Source organism: Topomyia yanbarensis, chromosome 1, assembly GCF_030247195.1.
Source record: "Topomyia yanbarensis strain Yona2022 chromosome 1, ASM3024719v1, whole genome shotgun sequence".
Classification (NCBI taxonomy): domain Eukaryota; kingdom Metazoa; phylum Arthropoda; class Insecta; order Diptera; family Culicidae; genus Topomyia; species Topomyia yanbarensis.
Genome location: NC_080670.1, coordinates 56,711,839 through 56,729,501, shown reverse-complemented (window position 1 = coordinate 56,729,501; position 17,663 = coordinate 56,711,839). Strand labels below are relative to the sequence as shown.

At 38.3% G+C, this 17,663-nt stretch overlaps 1 protein-coding gene across 5 annotated transcripts in view; it reads right to left on the bottom strand.

Annotated features, from left to right (window-relative positions):
* Positions 1–16,472, bottom strand: part of LOC131677677 (equilibrative nucleoside transporter 1) — a 64,140-nt gene extending 47,668 nt beyond the window's left edge. Inside the window, exons 1-3 of one of the 5 annotated variants that reach the window (XM_058957623.1) lie at positions 16,243–16,472; positions 5,470–5,560; positions 5,081–5,323 (exon numbers count right to left, since the gene is read on the bottom strand). In XM_058957623.1, the coding sequence (XP_058813606.1) occupies positions 5,081–5,153 (73 nt within the window). In that variant the 5' untranslated portion in view covers positions 5,154–5,323; positions 5,470–5,560; positions 16,243–16,472. The other 4 variants (XM_058957624.1, XM_058957620.1, XM_058957622.1 and 1 more) reach the window with 4 other exon arrangements.
* Positions 16,473–17,663: the final 1,191 nt, after the last annotated feature.

Sequence of the window (17,663 nt, the reverse complement as noted above, 5' to 3'; positions counted from 1 at the left end):
CAAGTCTACTCCTGCGAACAGAAAAACTCGTCTGACATACATCTTTCGTTAGTCCGATTCGTTTGATGTTGGATCAAATCAATAATAGTGTCGGACGTCGCACCCCTTGCAGTAATGTCAGAAGCAGTAAACAAGAAATTATCAGCTGTTCAGAAACGTCTCATGGATTGCCTAATTGTTTATTGCTTTGAAAGGATTTTTGATACACTTCGCTATCACAGTTTTTCCACGGTTGCCAAATGAAATGATACGACAAAAAATTAACTTTTTCGATCAAATATATTATAGATCTGTTTTTGACACTTTTCAATGTCAATAATCTGTCAGGTCAAAGGAGTTGCACTTTTGATTCATCACACTTTCAAACTGTGCAGTTCGATTTGGTGTGAGCTGTGCAATATAACTAAATTCAGACATTTAGACGATATTGATATTAATCTAAACAATTAGAACTGTATATTTCTGCCGCCATATTGACGGTTATCTTGGATATTGTGCATTACATCAAAAGAAATTATATTCAACGTCCCAAAATGATCCTAATAGCGTGATTTGAACGAATTCAAATAACTTTTTAGGTAAATTAGTTATGGAGATGCATGTCTGATTCTAAATTTATCCGCTATGATCATTTAAACGAAATGGTTCATCTGATTCGGGTTGTGCTACTACTACTAGAAACACAGTAGTCATATGTCGGGTTCAGTTCAAAGAGCTCAGTCTGAAATTCTATCCACCTTTTGTGGATGCTGGCCATTATGGCTCAAGCTGGCAATTGTTGGATCAAGCACCGTTGCACTTCGTTGCTCGAGAGCCAGTCCTACCATTGTTGATTAGTTGGATAAACCGCCAAATTAGTTCTTAGGCTGCATCCAAACGCGCCAACTATGAATAAAGCTTGCAAGCATGAATTCACACAAAAACTTGCAAACCCAAAAATGTAACGTAATTTCTTGCATTTTTCTGAGAACATTAGTAGCAATCTAGTAAAGGCACTGATTAGTTTCTGATTCTTGAAGGAAATATTAGTAAGTAACCAAATGCGTTCTTAAAAGGTAGAAAAGCCAATGTCGCTAATAAAGAGTGTACGGAATCAAATTGAATCACTTTGATATAGCTGTAAGTTTTGTTTCATTATGTAGTTTCTATTTAAATTCTACGATTTCAATCAATGCGATTATGATTAATTAAACACTGTAATTTCACGAATAAATTGGGTTGATATATTAACGCTGGCTACTCTGGATGAATCGGTGAATAGATTTTATTACGAACTGGAATCAACGACCTTAGTGGAATACAGAATTACGAAATCTTCGAAATCGTCTCAAGAAGGCTTGAAAACGATTTTTCAGAACGAGAAGTGAAACCGACAAAACGTCCGTGCGGGAATTAGAACGCCAATTCGAACTCATGCAAGTAATATACTTTCGCTCATATGTTTTCCGAATTGAATGCAGCATGAAGAACAATCCCAAGCAATTTTGGAACAAAACGTCCTCAGGTGGAATCTTGGAATGCGTCAACTATCGAGACAGGACATCAACGTCACCAGCGGATTCAGCAAATCTATTCTCGTCATTCTTTCAAAACGTGCAAAGTAATAACTCACCACCTTTGTCTGAATCGTACTTGAGTAGTTTGCCAATGTTCACTCTGAATTTGCCTGCAACATTATTCACCGAACATCAGGTACATACTAATCTTCGGGGATTGATAGTTCCAAGGGTCCGGAGTCGGACGGGCTTCAACCATCGTTCATCAAGAATTGGTATTCATCTCTGGCGCTACCAGCATCTCTATTATTCAATCGCCCTCTAGCTGAAATTTTTTTCCCCACGAAGTTGATAACTCCAATCCACAAAAACGGAAACGTACATGATGTCACCAATTATAGAGGAATTTCAATCTTGAGTTGCCTCCCTAAAATCTTCGTGAGTATGTTGTTAGATGTTTTCTACCCCGCATTAAAACACATCATCACTTCGGACCAGCATGGTTTTGTAAGAAAGCGTTCGACAACCACTAATCTGATAGGCTACGTGTCGTTGCTGATTGAAAAATTGGAAAAAAACGTCAACAGATCTATGCGGTGTACATCGATTTCTCGAAAGCTTTCGACCGTGTTCCTCATCAGCTTGCTGTGGAAAAGCTAAGGCGGACTGGATTGCCGGACTGGCTGACTAATTGGATCTCCTCGTACCTTGCGTACCGTAGCGCCTCGGTGCGACTTGGAGCTACACTATCGGATCCTTTCCACATTACATCGGATTTTCCTCAAGGAAGTCAACTGGGACCTCTTCTTTTTTTATACTCTTCGTGAACGAGCTCTGCAATGAATTGTCGTAGACTAAAGTCATGTATGCAGATGATTTGAAAATCAGCCGTGTTATAAAAACTAGGGTTAACTGTTGCGCTTTGCAAATGGACCTCGAAAGGGTTATGTATTGATGTGACAGAAACGGCATGAGTGTGAACATCCAGAAATGCAGTATAATCACTTTCGCACGACTACAATCACCCATTGTTGTCGAATACTTGATGTGTTCTGCTCCTGTAGAACGAGTCGTGTCCGTCAAGGATCTAGGTATCACTCTCGACTGTAACCTAAGGTTCATGTACATGGGCTCATCAAGCGCAACACCCGTGATTTCACTGATGTCTACTGTCTAAAATCGCTATATGTCACACTGGTACGCAGTATTCTGGAATATGGAGTTACCGTTTGGGCCCCGTATCACACCCTCCACAATAATCGTCTTGAACGGGTACAGAAGAACTTCATCAGGTTTGCCCTTCGTCGGCTGCCCTGGAAAAATCGATTACAACTACCTCCATAAGAAGATCGCTGCGCTCTCATCAATCGCTACGCTGCGAAATAAATCTTTCTGCAACGACTCTTTATCTTTGACTCTCTTACAGACAACATAGACTCCTCTGCGCTTTTAGCAAAGCTTGACTTCAACGTTCCAGGAAAATCTTTCCGGAGAAATGAATAACACACTGGATGTTTTTTTGCCAGCTCTTCAACAACGTTTATCAACTTTTTGATTTTAGTATAAGTAAAGAGTCTTTCAAATTAAAAATAGTTAGTTTATAGTTCGATTATAGTTTTTTAGTCTGTGCGATGTAATATTTTTAATCGAAGACGATACACATTCATATTCATATTCATAAAATGTTGGATGAAATTAGATCAATGTGTATTGTTTACATTGTGTAAGTTTCATTAGTAATTATGCAACCTTTGTGAAAATGGCGTCCAAAGTACATCAGTCCGGATCTCGCTCATCGCGACATTAGCAAAAAGCTGAGAATGGTCGTGTTTTGGAACGGTGTAACGAAAATTTTAACCGTCGATAGAAAGGAAAAAGGTTGCCAAAACGGAATCACATGTGGGTGGTCGACGCTTTCAAGAGAAATCCCAATAGTTCAGTGAGAAACGTGGCAAAAAACTTTATCTGTATGCAAAACAAACGTGGAGAACTACACGCGTACTAATAGTCAGAATCGCGATTAACTCCAGAATACAATGAAGAAATCCCGTACGCTGAAGTACTTAGCTGTTGACCAAACCGCATTCTCTCATCGTGGAAGACGAGAATTATGTGAAAGCAAATTTCCAGCAGCTTTCTGGGCTCCTTTTCTTCACTGCTAGTTATAAATTTGACAACCCTGAGGAAGTTAGAAAGCAGGTCTCTTATTTTACCAAAAATGCATTGACAGGCAATTTGCTCGTGTGGAAAGTGTAGCAATCCGTTCGTGGCACCCGGAACAATGAACAAGTGAGGTTGAAGGAGTGCCTCCGAAAGAGTTCTGAGGTCTAACGATGGTTCTATGCTTAGCTGGCCGAATTTGGCCTCGTCATTACACGAAAGATGCATTAATGTAGACTCACTCATTACAGTATCTATCGCTATGAAATAGGATTGCTGAATTGTTTATAAACAGAGATGAAGCACAATTAAATCATAATCTCACCCATGTAAAGATTTCATCAACAAATTTTGACAACCTCTTAATGCTACTACGATATGCAGGGAACTGCGCAAAAATGTAGCTACAGGAACAATCACATTGCTGTTATTTGAAGGTTTGGCCAAGAATTTATTATAGTTAGTTATCTCTGTGCCGCTACATGTGTTGCCCTTTTTTTAGCACCTGGAACTTTATTAGTAATTCGAAATGAATATTTGTCTGGATTTTATATACAACAAGCGACTCCGAATAAGTTGGTTGTTGTGTTTCCTCTCTAAAAAAGGATGTTTCAGAATCGTCTAATGAAGATCCTTCGTTGGACAACATGGTACATGAGATCGATGGCGTTCTTTATTGGACCCATGTAGGAGGATTATGAGAAAAAAAACTGTTGGGCTGGGAAACCAAACAGCAACTCTAAAGGGTTTGACTGGATGATAGCTGATGTTATTGCAAAACAGCTAAACTTACTAAATCAACATTCGAGTTCTTTTGAAAGTATCAATCCATTATTATTAAACACTAGCTTATACCCATCGCGCGTTGCTGCGACTTTCAACGAAATAAGAAGAAAACACAATTTGTTCCGAAGCGCCATCTAGCGGGCAGATAATCCCCAATCAATAGCACACAAACACGCTCCATAACAAATATCTACTATGTACAAATTTTTACGGCAATCGGTTAAGCCGTTTGGGAGTCTATAAAAATATACATACAAACATTGACTTTTATAGATATAGATAGATAGATAGATTTATCAATATAGTAGTAACGTCTCTCGAGTATGATCCACATTAATTTGTGTCAATTGACCGGCAGTCACGCACGGTTCTTCCTACCGGAAATTAAAGCAAGGTTGTGATAAAAATCATAGATTAATCTCTGAGTTTGCTTCCATACGCTGCTCATATCCGTTATTTTAAAATAGGAAATCGCAATGATTTAGCAATTTCCCCATGAGTTTTCAATGCACATAACAGATTGTGTCACGCCGGCAAGAAACATGAACTCCAACCAATAGTTTGGAATTTATATTGTCTCCTAAAATTGTACCTTCTTACGAAACAGAACGAAAAAAAACTTTTATTCTAAGACTTACCTTTTCCTCCAACTACACTAATGGAACCATTTTTCCTGGAATCCAGCAAATTATGGTTTTCGTTTGTAGCCATTTTGAATGTTTTGGTTCAGGTTCCGTTGAATACTAACAACCACAACCTAGGAAACTATTCTCTTTGCTTGCGACAAAGGATGATGTATTTTACACAACCGTGCATCACTAGCTCGCACCCATCGATCGCAGCACGCTGCTGGGTTCACTGAAAATAATCTACACCAAACACTACAACCAAATTATCACCATCCAAATCCTTGCCAGAAGAAAACACACACGAAAATCCGTCACTGTTTAGTTAGCTCTTTGCAGCATAATCGGGTGTATTTATTCTTCCCTAGCGAATCTCTGCCACCATAAGCCGTCACACTAACTAACTGCCAGCTCGTAGTCGTCGGTGTCGTCCACGCCGGAAGCTAGATCGGGATTAGCAAAAACGTGGATCTCTGGAGCAGCACGGTAGAGCTGAAAATAGAAAATTGAAATGCCATACATCAGTCTATTTCATTCGTTGATGGATGGTATCGTGCATATATGCGCTAGCTAGACCAGATGGCTGAAACTAATTTAATTGCACTGTTCTGGACAATCAATTCTTTCACACTGCTCTTGCCAATTTTGTACATTGATCCCTCTCAAGAAACACGTTTTCTGATAATTTTTTTCTATTCCTCATGTTCTGGCTTCCGGGGAGTATAAACAATACAACGAGAGTAGTGATAAGACAGAAGACTGACAATTCATTGCAAATTTTGAAGGTCGCCTAATCTAATCAGTTCTGATAACCACAGCATGAATTTTAAATAAAACTGAAAGTGTTGCATAATTTTTATGAGATGAAAATCTGAGCAATATGTGTGCTTAATCGTCATAAACTGTTCGATCTCGGCACAAATGGGAATTGGATGGTACCACACCGAGTAAAGTTATAACAAACGACGTCGTTAAAGTTGCGTCAGTTTCGTTCAGAAAAAACTGAGAAAAGTGGACTTTGCTAACAATACTTCAGTGGTAATCATTAAGCCGAACAGTCCTCAACCCCTAAATACTACAGTCACGATTCTCACTTTCTACTTCGGTCAATATGAAGTTTCAACAACAATTACTTTGAAGTTATGTTCATCGACTAAAGAGCAACGGATACCGTTACATTTATTCTTGTCGATGGTGATGTATCGAGATGAGTGATTCGCAGAAGTAAGAAGTGGAGCTCTGGCTGTGTCCACTTCCAGTCTTTTCGTGTTAGACCGAGTATTCGAGATGTGGAACATTTACTGAAGGTGAAAATGAAGTTTAGGCTTATGGAAGTCGACTTCGTCGAGTTCCATCGCGTCAGGCATACAGCACTAATAATGTTCAACAAATTGGTCCAGACAAATGATTCATTTTATATAACAATCTAAAACACGTGGTTGTATGTGAAACGTTAATATCAAGAATCTCGTGTATATGACCGATAGGAAAATCGAGGTATAGTTACATAATCTGGTACAGCGTTCAAGCGAAGTCATCATATAAAAAAATTAATTTTGCAATTCGGAGAAGTGGTTTGCGTTACGGAGGATACATAGAAAAGTTACCTCTCCCAATGGAGTTTTTTTGTGAGAATGCAGTTGGTATGACGAAAGGAAACCAAATCCATTACACAGTTTACAATATCATTATTGCACAGTTCTCACCAAATCGAACTGCACAGTATGGAAGTGTGATGAATCAAAAGTGTGATCAGAAGTGGAACTCCTTTGACCTGAGAGATTATTGACGATGAAAAGTGTCAAAACCAGACTTATTCTTACTTTTACTATCTGATAGGTTAGCATGGCTGCCAGGCTCGCGATTTTTTGTAACACATTTGATCGAAGAAGTTAATTTTTTGTCGATTTCATATCATTTTATTTGGCCACCGTGATAAAAGTGTGATAGCGAAGTGCCTCAAAAATCCAACTTTCAAAGCAATAAACAGTAACTGAACCACAAACTGTTGTCAAATGTGTGACTGCTTTCTAGCAGGGACAGGACTTGGGGACCATTCATAAATTACGTAACGCTTTTAGGGGGCGAGGGGGTTCGACAAGTTGTTACATATTGTGACATAGGGGGAAGGGGAGTAAGCTAGATCGCTACGTAACATGTTTTCCCCCAGGAATTTTTTTCTCAAGGAATTCGTTACGTAATAGGGGAGGGGGGATAAATAAATTTGTGACAATTTGTTACATGGGGGGAGGGGGGAGTCAATTTTGGGCAATTTTTGCGTTACGTAATTTATGAATGGTCCCTTGCTGATGGATGTTTTTATCGTATTTTTATTTTTCATAGTATACTCACATGCGCTCTCATTCTGGTTCAATTATCGCTCACATGCCATCTCATTCTGTTCCACCTTGGTTCAAAGTGAGTTTTGAGAGCTGGATCTATTTGATACTGATTTTTTTTTCTCTATCCGCATGCCCTATTTCAGCTTTCTAGGCAATAATGCACGGAAAACCGATTCATCACAATTTCAACCAAAATTGTAGTTGATTTTTTGATTTCGTCTAATTTATATTTGAGGTAGCTGAGTTTTTGTTGGAATCAATAGTCTTGCGCTGATGTTTTATTGCTGTCAGCCTCAGTCTGGACACGAACGTTTTAGTTTGGGCACAAAACTTGAAAAGCTTAGCTTGCCTGGGTTAAAGCTTGAAACGCTCGTCTCAGCTTGAACGGTTCGTTTCAGACTGGACGCAATCACATATTTAATTTTTAAATAATCTGCAGTATTCATACTCGTCAAATAAAAGTAGAACCGCTGATTTTCTACGCGTGTGAATTGTTTTATTAACGTCTCGTACCCCCAGATTTGAAAACATCGAAAAAAAATACCTTCGCCTTATTGGGTTTAGCTAGAAAAAATATTCAACCAGACATTGCTAAAACGTTGTCAGAAGTATAACCTCATCAACTAGTGCTTGATTAAAGTATGGTTTTTGTTTTAGTGTTTCTGATTCTCCTCGTCAGTAACTAGCACCAAATGGGTGTCTAGTTAGACGATATATCTAAACTAGTACCCAAATTAGCACTAGTTAGACACTAAAATCCAAAAAGTCACACGTCTTGCGTGAACACTAAACAACTGGCTTATACTGAGTGATGTCTCGATAGTATTCTTAGTGTCTAACTAGTGCTAATTTGGCTAGTACCCAAAACATCGTCTAACTAGACACCCAGTTGGTGCTAGTTACTGACCAGGAGAATCCGAAACACTAAAACAAAAACCATACTTTATGTAAGATCTTATGTGTTATGTCCTTATGCACAAAAAAAAATGATATTGTCCAAAATTTATTCATTTGGGAATTTGCATAGTGCTTGATTGTCAAAATCAGTACAAAAATACCATCGCACGTACTTTCCAAAAAAAACTGACCTACTTAACCCCATTCTACTCTACTGCATGTACGCAACGCATTTTTCCAGCATTGCCAAAATCCTACCGAAACGTGGGCATTGCATATTCATGTCGTAGGGGAGACCGGGGCTGGTTGGCCGAGTTTTGCTTTCGGAATTTCTGTACTTATTCTGGTTGTTGATAAATAGTTTGCACTATCATGAAGATACAGCCCTCGAGTACATATGTGAACTTTACTCGAAAATACAAGATCATTATGAAATACAGGAATCTGAGAAAAAAACAAACATCAAAGTGATTACAGTGCCAATTTCATTCAGAAAATGGTTAGCATTTCACAAATATCAGAGAACATTGCTCTATGCTAAATTTACAACTCGGCCAATCAGCCCTGCACAAAATTCGACCAACCTACCCCAATGCATATTTTCGAAAACAAACACGATTTACAAAAACAAAAGTAATTTCACACTGGAAACCGTTATGCCATTTTGTAGGGCTTTGAATACCCTTTCCAGCGGTACCACGTTTTTGAAAATCGGATGTAAATTGATTCACGTTACACACAGTACTTTACAAAAATAGAAATTTACTCACCAACTCCGCAAAAAGAAAAAAAAACATGCTCCTGTACAAACGACAACACCAAAACACCTGAAATTTCTTCGGTAGATAGATGACCGAATACCCCACCAAAATCACTACAGATGTCGCTACTGCATATAATAGCCTTTTCTTAAAAGACACTCGGCCAACCTGCCCCTTCGGCCAACCATTCCCGGTCTTTCCTAATTACAAATTTTACAACCATAAAGCACCATGAAATGGTCTCAACAACCCATAGATATAGAGTAAAGTCATGTCAAGTGATCCTCGAATTTTTCGCAAAATCACCGATCTTCATGAGGCATACTTTATTGTATGGAGATTATGGTGATTAGCTTTTAGTATAAATGTTTCGTTAAAGTTGCTTTTTTTCTTTAAGATATTAACCCTTAAACTATATTGCATGATAAAACTGAAAATTTTGAATCTCAAAAACTACTGAAGATAATTCAATGAATTTTAGCACACTTATGGCATGATATTTGCACTATCGAATAAAAATGTTTTTACTTTATAATTGTGTGAATAACGGTACTTTGCATCTATTTAAAATTTTCAAATGTATTTTTTCTTGTGTTCTTCACGCTAAAAGTTTTCAAAACGTGTGTAAAATTATGCGAAAATCTTTCACCTTCAATAATCTGTATTGATAATTTCTCATTTTTGTTCCTATCGAGAGTTATAGAGGTTTTTGTAACAGTGCGCTCTTTCAACGCACGACCCACTTTGATGCAACGCGCGAGAATGTACATATTGGCGACGCCGCACGTCACAACGTCCTAATGTACCGACAGAAAACAAAATTTATTAATCGAGAGAAGCGTCTAACTCTGCCCTTGCCCTATGTTCATCGTTATTAATGCCGTACGTCTATTTTACTCATCCCAGTCCATCTTGATTTGTCAATTTAAGAGCAATACATTAATCCATAAGTGGAGTTTGCTATTTAACCCTAAGGTGCCCGTCTTCGGAAAAGTTCCCCTACTGGTACTATAAAAATAAATTTACTTTGCTGTAAATTTTCATTCGTTGTTTTCGGGGTAACTTTGAGCAGCAAAATATGTATATCGAAATGAGAAATAACGCTCCAAATGCTGTCAGATATAAAAACTTAGCATGTTGCTGCTCAGTTTGTTTGTTTGTATCGTCGTACCATATAGGTCGATGTAAATGTTTCCGAACATTGTCAAAGGATACAAGAAGAAGCGGTCGTCCGTTTGCAGCAGTCAGAAAAGTTCGCCAAGCTCTCCATCTCAGATGGCACAAACACCCCAGCTCCAAGTAAATTCCGAATACTGCCCAAACAAAAGGCCCTTTTCAGGGCCATCAATTTATCAACAAAGAATCGAATTGAAATTTTTTTATTACAAGCATCCGAAAGTGGCTTTCCAAGAGCGTTGGAATGTAAGTGAGCTAAAATAAAAAAATAAAAAGTTAATATAGTAAGTATATACCAAAAAAAAATTTACGTGGGATCAACCGGATCATGGATTAATTCCATTACAAACACTATCAAAATACCATATAATGGGGCTTATCGTTTGCTCGTGCTGACGACGTTAAAAACCTTGGCCATGGTGGAGAGTTTTGCTATGGATAACAATATGCATTACTTTGTTGAGCATGATAATGTTAAAATTAAGGTACCAGTTTATATGGGCGATGATGAGATTGATGTGCGTCTGCACGATCTATCTCAGCGTTCGTGTCGTGAGAACACGCGTGATGAAACCTATTCCTTCTTATTAGAGCCTTCAATATGCAATAGAAGGCGATTTTCAAATCACGTTGTGCACATATGGAGTACAGATCCTTACATATCAGTTCTGTAACAAGAAGACACACTACGGAAAACCAGCCACAAAAATCTTTAACGGAACAACTGGAGCTATACGCAAATCCAACTCACAGTCATCATCATCATGCACTAAATCACAAGCAATCGGAGCTGCTACTCAGGTACCAACGAATCCCGGAACAAACGGACCTACGCACAGAGTTTGCGAATGCGCCTACTACCTCCAAATCAAGAGCCAGCACCACCAACGATTAAGTAAATGGCAGAAAACACGGATACACGACCGTGACCCGTAGGTCTCACAAAAACAATCCAAGTCAGTTGATTATGAAAACCTATACCTACAACATCCATAGAGAGAACAAGGGCTTCAGTCTGAAAAAACACCTTTTTGCGATTTTTTAGAAATTTGGGTGAAGCGAATTGTTCAAAACTTTTGTTCATTATAAAGTATCAATACAATAACATTCTGTAATTTTTCTATACAAAAATATCGGTAGGGGAGAGAGGGTAGCAATGAAACACATTTTTTCTACAATTTAATTTTGATGATAATACATGTTATTTGTGTAATCAAAAGTGATACATAGTGCCACTATGTTGTTAACTAATACATATATTTTTTCCAGCTGGTAAAATTCACGGGAAATAACATTTTTTGGATAATAAACAGTTGGTGGTAAAATGTATCAGTGTGCCCCATGGGTAGGAACTATGAAACACGATGTCATCTATAGTGAAATATTCTACTTATAAATTTTATTCTTTTGTTTTGACGAAGAATGATCCTAACGCTTTGAATTAAAGTTATATTGAGGCGAAAATCGTTTGTTTACGAAAGAACCCACTATATCATCGCGTAACATCGAACCACCATATATGCATATTAGCTGCAATCCTGAAATAAGAGACAATTTCTACAAAATTTGGCCAAATTTACTAATTTTGCACTATATGAGTAGTATTTAGTGTGGAAAATCGGAACCCATTGACATTTTGAGACAGACCACAAAAACAAACAAAAATCACTGTTCCCCATACGCCATCGTTTCACAGTTACCCAATGGGTCTATTCATGAAAATTGTGAAATCACACAGAACCATGAGTAGTTACCAAAAAACTTTGTTCGCGGCAAATGTTGAGCATAAAATTTGCTATAAATAGCAATAGACTAAACATTTATTCAATGAATGGTAATTCATAAAGATGGAATAATGTTTATCATTGCAAATTTACTCTGGCTATCACAAAACAAACAAATATCCATTAAAAGAGATAGAGTTAGCAGATCTCTTCCAAAATATAGCAACACGTGTAAAGAATTAGAAATTGTGAAATATGAGGGAATTAGACGATTGCGATCATGCATTGTGATTTTATTGCGAATGTTTCATAGTTCCTGCTGATCCACTGTTACCCTCTCTCCCCTATGTGATTGAATGACGAAGCTTTTGTAGAACGTCTCTGGAAAAAACAGGATTTGCGGTGTTAACTGCCCTTCAAGAACTACTTGACCAATTTCTTTCAAACTTTGCACACACATTCTACGCATAAAATACCTAACCCCTACGCTGAGGTTTCGAGATAATTTTTCAATTAGAGGAGTTTTTTAGCATTTGCAAGCAATGTGTTGGGAGAAGTGCGACGAAAACGGATGCCCCAAAGCTTTAGCATAAAGTAAGTTCTCAAAATATTTTTCCAATACAGTTTTGTTGCTAACAACACACAAAAGTTTTTTTAACATCGCTTACCTGTCAACTAGAAATTATTTTTCTAGTTTTTGGCTTGTGTTGCTGAAGGTTTTAGCGGTGTCAAGGCTGTTAAGGCGCTGGTGTCTACTGACGTGGAATGAGATTAGACAAATCTCATTCGTTTGGTAGATAGTGCGCAGTATTCCAAGAGGAAAACTTCGTAATTCTATGAGGCGTACAACACTTCAACAGAGACTTTATTTTTACTCTGACAGTCAGATTGCCCCAAAAACACATAGTTCGACAGGTTCTTAATCAAATCGAAGAACTCAGCATCTACTTTTTATGCATATCCTAATGAAAAATGCACTCTTGCGTAGCTGCTAATTAAATAACGTTGTTTTGTGGAAATAAAAGGTGACGTGTCCAATCGGTGTTTAAGTTTGCGAGGGATTGCTTAATTCGGTTGGACTCATCTCACATTCGCTAGCCGTTTTATAGGCTTACCAAAACATGTTGGGACAAGACGGAAAATTGTTCCCTCGATTAATATATTACAGTTCTTCTTAGTAGGGAACAATTATAGCAATTAGTTATGGAATTTGCGTCCGTTAATTAAGTTAGTGTCGGATTCGGATGAGACGAAGTCGAAATCTTTAGCTCTAAGCAGTTAGTATCCATACACCTTGGTCGCCTATGTTAATTCATCAATATCAATAGACTGTTTTTAGTTATAGTCTATCAGCGACTCTCGTCGACAAAAACCTCTGTAACAGAAAGTCATCTGAATGAGACAGCCACTTCATAATCAACTCAAACCGAAAAAAAATCGACGGTTATTACCAACCCAGCTGGTTTTGATTTATTATAGCAATCAACACAGGTCGGGGTTACCATTTCCAAATTCGGCGACTATCGCTTGGCCAGAGCAGGGTAGATAAAGTGTGAAGTGGTTACCAATTAGGACTGCGTATATAGAAATCAATCAATAATTTTAACAATAGCTACCACATGGTTAGCGACAGGGATTTCGATTCAAAACGATTGTCTTATCAACTGCTGTTATTTGGCATTGAGCAGCTAGCAGTACAGCTAGCATAACTGCTACTCCAGAAGTAGACCATATCGTATTTTTGAACCGTTATTTTTTCTAGTAATAGTTGCCAATGCGCTTTTCGATTTTAAAATATTACACAAATGTGTTTTTTTGCGGGAAGGTTTCAAGAGCCAGTATTGGGTAATTGAATGAAGATTAAAAATCTTCTTTTAGTACATATGCTCTTTTTCATCAACTTTGTACTTTTGAAAATTTTGGGTAACTTTATTGCTTTTCTTTATTTCTTATTGCTCAGTATCAAACAAATAATTTCTCTTTTGATTCATGTACTGAGCCTCAAAAAGTTATTTTGATAAAAACAGATGATCAAATACAGTCGAGCACGTTCGAGCTTGTACATTTTTAGGTGATGCCAGTATAACATGCTTGCTTTTCTAGTTGCCGGTTTTGCAATTTTTACATCTGCGAGTCTATTACCACAGACAACATAACATTCGAAAACAATGCTTCGCCCGATTTAGCGGTCATTTTAAATATATTTGTATATTTGGGACTGTGACCGCATTTGAAATGTTGGCGCCATATGATCAAGCATCCGGGGGTAAACCACAAACCTGGCTTGAGGAGTAACCAACCAGCAAATGAGTTTTCCCTAAGGAATATGGTGAAAAAACCACTTTGTGCATAAGGACACAAAACCTACATTGAAATTGTTTTTAAAGTTTCGCGTTCCGCTCTTCAGCATATGACAGCCGTCGTGACCGCCGTGCAGACGTCAAGTCCAACAAAGCAAACATTACTTCTGATCGCATAAAACGACTGCTAACGGTTGTCGTCCCGTCGCGTCATATTCCTTAGGGAAAACTACACTTGCACTGGCTTGCTAAGCTTACACAATGTTTCGATTCCAATTATAAGCTCTCAGAACTTCTGCTCTAACGGGCCGACAACCGTTAGCAGTCGTTTTATGCGATCATAAGTAATGTTTGCTTTGTTGGACTTAACGTCTACATGGCGGTCACGACGGCTGTCATGTGCGCAACGCGAAACGTTAAAAACAATTTCAGCAAATGAGTGTTTGGGACCGTGTATAAAAGGTGGAGCTAGTGCTCTGGGAAAACTGGCGGATCGATATTTTTGGAGGAAGCTTTCTCACAGTGTTACGTCAGTTAGTCTGTGCTTACTATGAGTGTTTGTAGTTAGAATCCGTTGTCACTGGGGCCGGATACTAACTAGAATCAGCTTTTATGCTATATTTCTTCCTCAGGAAAAAAAAATGAGTAAACACCTAAATTTCTCCCTAGGGCGAAAATTTTTGGTGAAACCACTCTTTGTACGAAAAGGCACAAATCCTAACTTAACAAAGTCATGGGTGCGTTTCGAATTTATCTCATCTGTGACCTTTACGTACAAAGAGTGGTTTCACCAAAAATTTTGGTGTTTACCCAATTTTTTCTCCTTAGTGGGAAATATAGCATAGTGCTTTCGCATTGGCCTGCCAAGCTAATTTTCGGCCTCACTGTGTCTCATTGGCATAAACAGAGTTTCTACTCGGACGGGAAATCACGTTTGACTAGTCGTTCGATTGAAACACACATTGTTTCCGTTTTAGGGATTTGGCGTCTGTTTCTGATGAGATGAAGTCGAAAAGCACCCATGACTTTGGTAGAATCAGCTAGTTTCGGCTCATTTTCCGGCTGGACTTACTGGGTATACGCAAGGTCGTTTCATCTGCAATTCTATACACCTGACACCTCTGACAGGATTTGGAAAAATATCGTAGAACATATTCAAAAGTTTCAAATAAAGAATGCAAAAAATCAAAAGGACGTATCACATTTTAATTTCTTTACGTGCGTCTTATAAATGCTCACTGTTGACAACGGTTCTCTTATTATTAGCACTATTTGGCATGTATTGGAATTGGAAATGAACGTCAGTGGCCGTCCCAAATTTACCAACACAGTTGAAAACAACCATTATGCTCACCCTATATCACCTAAGCTGATGATAATGGTGTTTTTTATTTTTGTTATGCACCTACATATTATAGCTACTCTTTCATATCGTAGCGGTACCATTCATACGAAAATGGACACCAACTAGGCTAAGGCTATGAATGAAAAATGCTCGCAATCGATGCACCAAACCATTATAACCGAGTTTTTATTTTGCATATGCAATGTTCGTCCTAAAAGAAGTACTTTGAAAATCGGTGAATGGAAATCAATTCTATCATTAAATCTACAGGAGTCATTTTTCCGACATACTCTTTTTGTTTTGTTTATACATCAGATTACAAGAGCTCCAACATCATTTTTATTCCTACTCGGGTATGTCACCACCGCTCGGATCAATAAAAATACAAATAACACTACACTCTGTCACACCTCGTGTTTTATATCAATCACATGCAATTGCGGAAGCGGTGACGAAACTCAACCCAGCTCCTTTTCTTATGTCACATAATCACTTGAGTCTTATCACGAAATCTCACTGATAAGCAATCAAAAATATCACCAAATTATTAAAAAGCAATAAATTAAGATGTCTACTGTACGACGATAAGCACGTGATTTCAGAAATTTACTGCTATTTGGAAAACTTACAGCGCTTTTCCGTCTACTGTGACACACCGAATGAAATTACGCTTTTCCGCCTTGTCAAACGATAAAAGTAACACTGCACCAAATTGTGTGGTACTGGTTTTGGTACGCGTGTGTGCGTGTATATTTATCACTTTTGCAAACATGCGGCTCGTGGGACGAACAGAGCAGCAACGCTACCTACGCTTGTTTGACCGAAGGCAGCTGAGTGTGAACCAACCAACTACCTACTGCAGCAAGCGAAGTTCGAAAAACGACTCTCTCCGTGCACGCGGCTTTTTCATGCGGCGACTGTGCGAGAGACGACGGCATACACCGAGACTCTTCACAAATACTACAAAATAAAATAATGCGGTCTTTAGTAGCGTTATAGCATGGCGCTATTCAACAATGCGAGCAGTAACGGTTTGTCAGTTTGTTTCGTGAGTGAATAAGTATCAATTTTTGTCATGAAATGTTATTGCTTCGGTTCTCCTGTTCTATAGACAGAACAGCATAACTTTATATGAAAGTTCGTCCCAGCAAGGACGAATTCGTCACCGGTGTAGTACGTCAACGGAACATCAAAATTTGTTACATACAATTTCAGTGAAGACGTTCACACACAACATAAACGGCTAGGAGCATCGTGGCATACGCAACGTGCATCTATCGACTCCTCTCGGGGCTAGAAACTATATAGTTTTCAATAAAAATATGCTACGTCACGTTCTACCTTACTCTCCTGTTCCCATTTGATATATTCCTCACTCCTCAACACATAATTCATTGATGGTCCTTTAACAGTAATAAAGTTCTAAAAGTAAGTACAACATCGTGCTCTCAGCTATACTTTTAAACTAATCTATTATTCCAATTGATTAATTATCTCTTGGCACGTGGCAGCTATGTGAAAAAGAATCACTTAATTGAGAATTACAATAATTAGTCTGGGGGTGGGCGTAGCGTATTGGTAAATCGATTGCCTAGTACGCAGCGCACTTGGGTTCGAGTCCCGACCCCGCACATAGGGTTAGAAATTTTTCATAAGAGATATTTCTAACCCGAAGAGGCGAATGACCTTAAGGTTAAAACCTCTATAATCGAAATAAAAAAAAATAATTAGTCCAGGTGTTTGCGTTTCGACTTCGTCTCTTCAGAACCACGGCACTTGGCCAATGCACCGGGCTGACGCTAAGTTGGAAATTGGAAACACTACTTGTGAACACATTAAACGACTTCTAACTTACGATGTCCCATAAGTAAAGAGGTTCTGTTTGCTGATGAGACATACTAAAATCGAACCTTGTTTTCAGCTAAGCAGGCGAATGTAAGCAAAATGCTATATTACTCCCTATGTCTTCACATTTCAAAAAAAATGTCTTAATTTGTCTTCAACGACCAAAATTCTGTATCGGCTTTTAATTTTGAGCCATAGTTCTGCT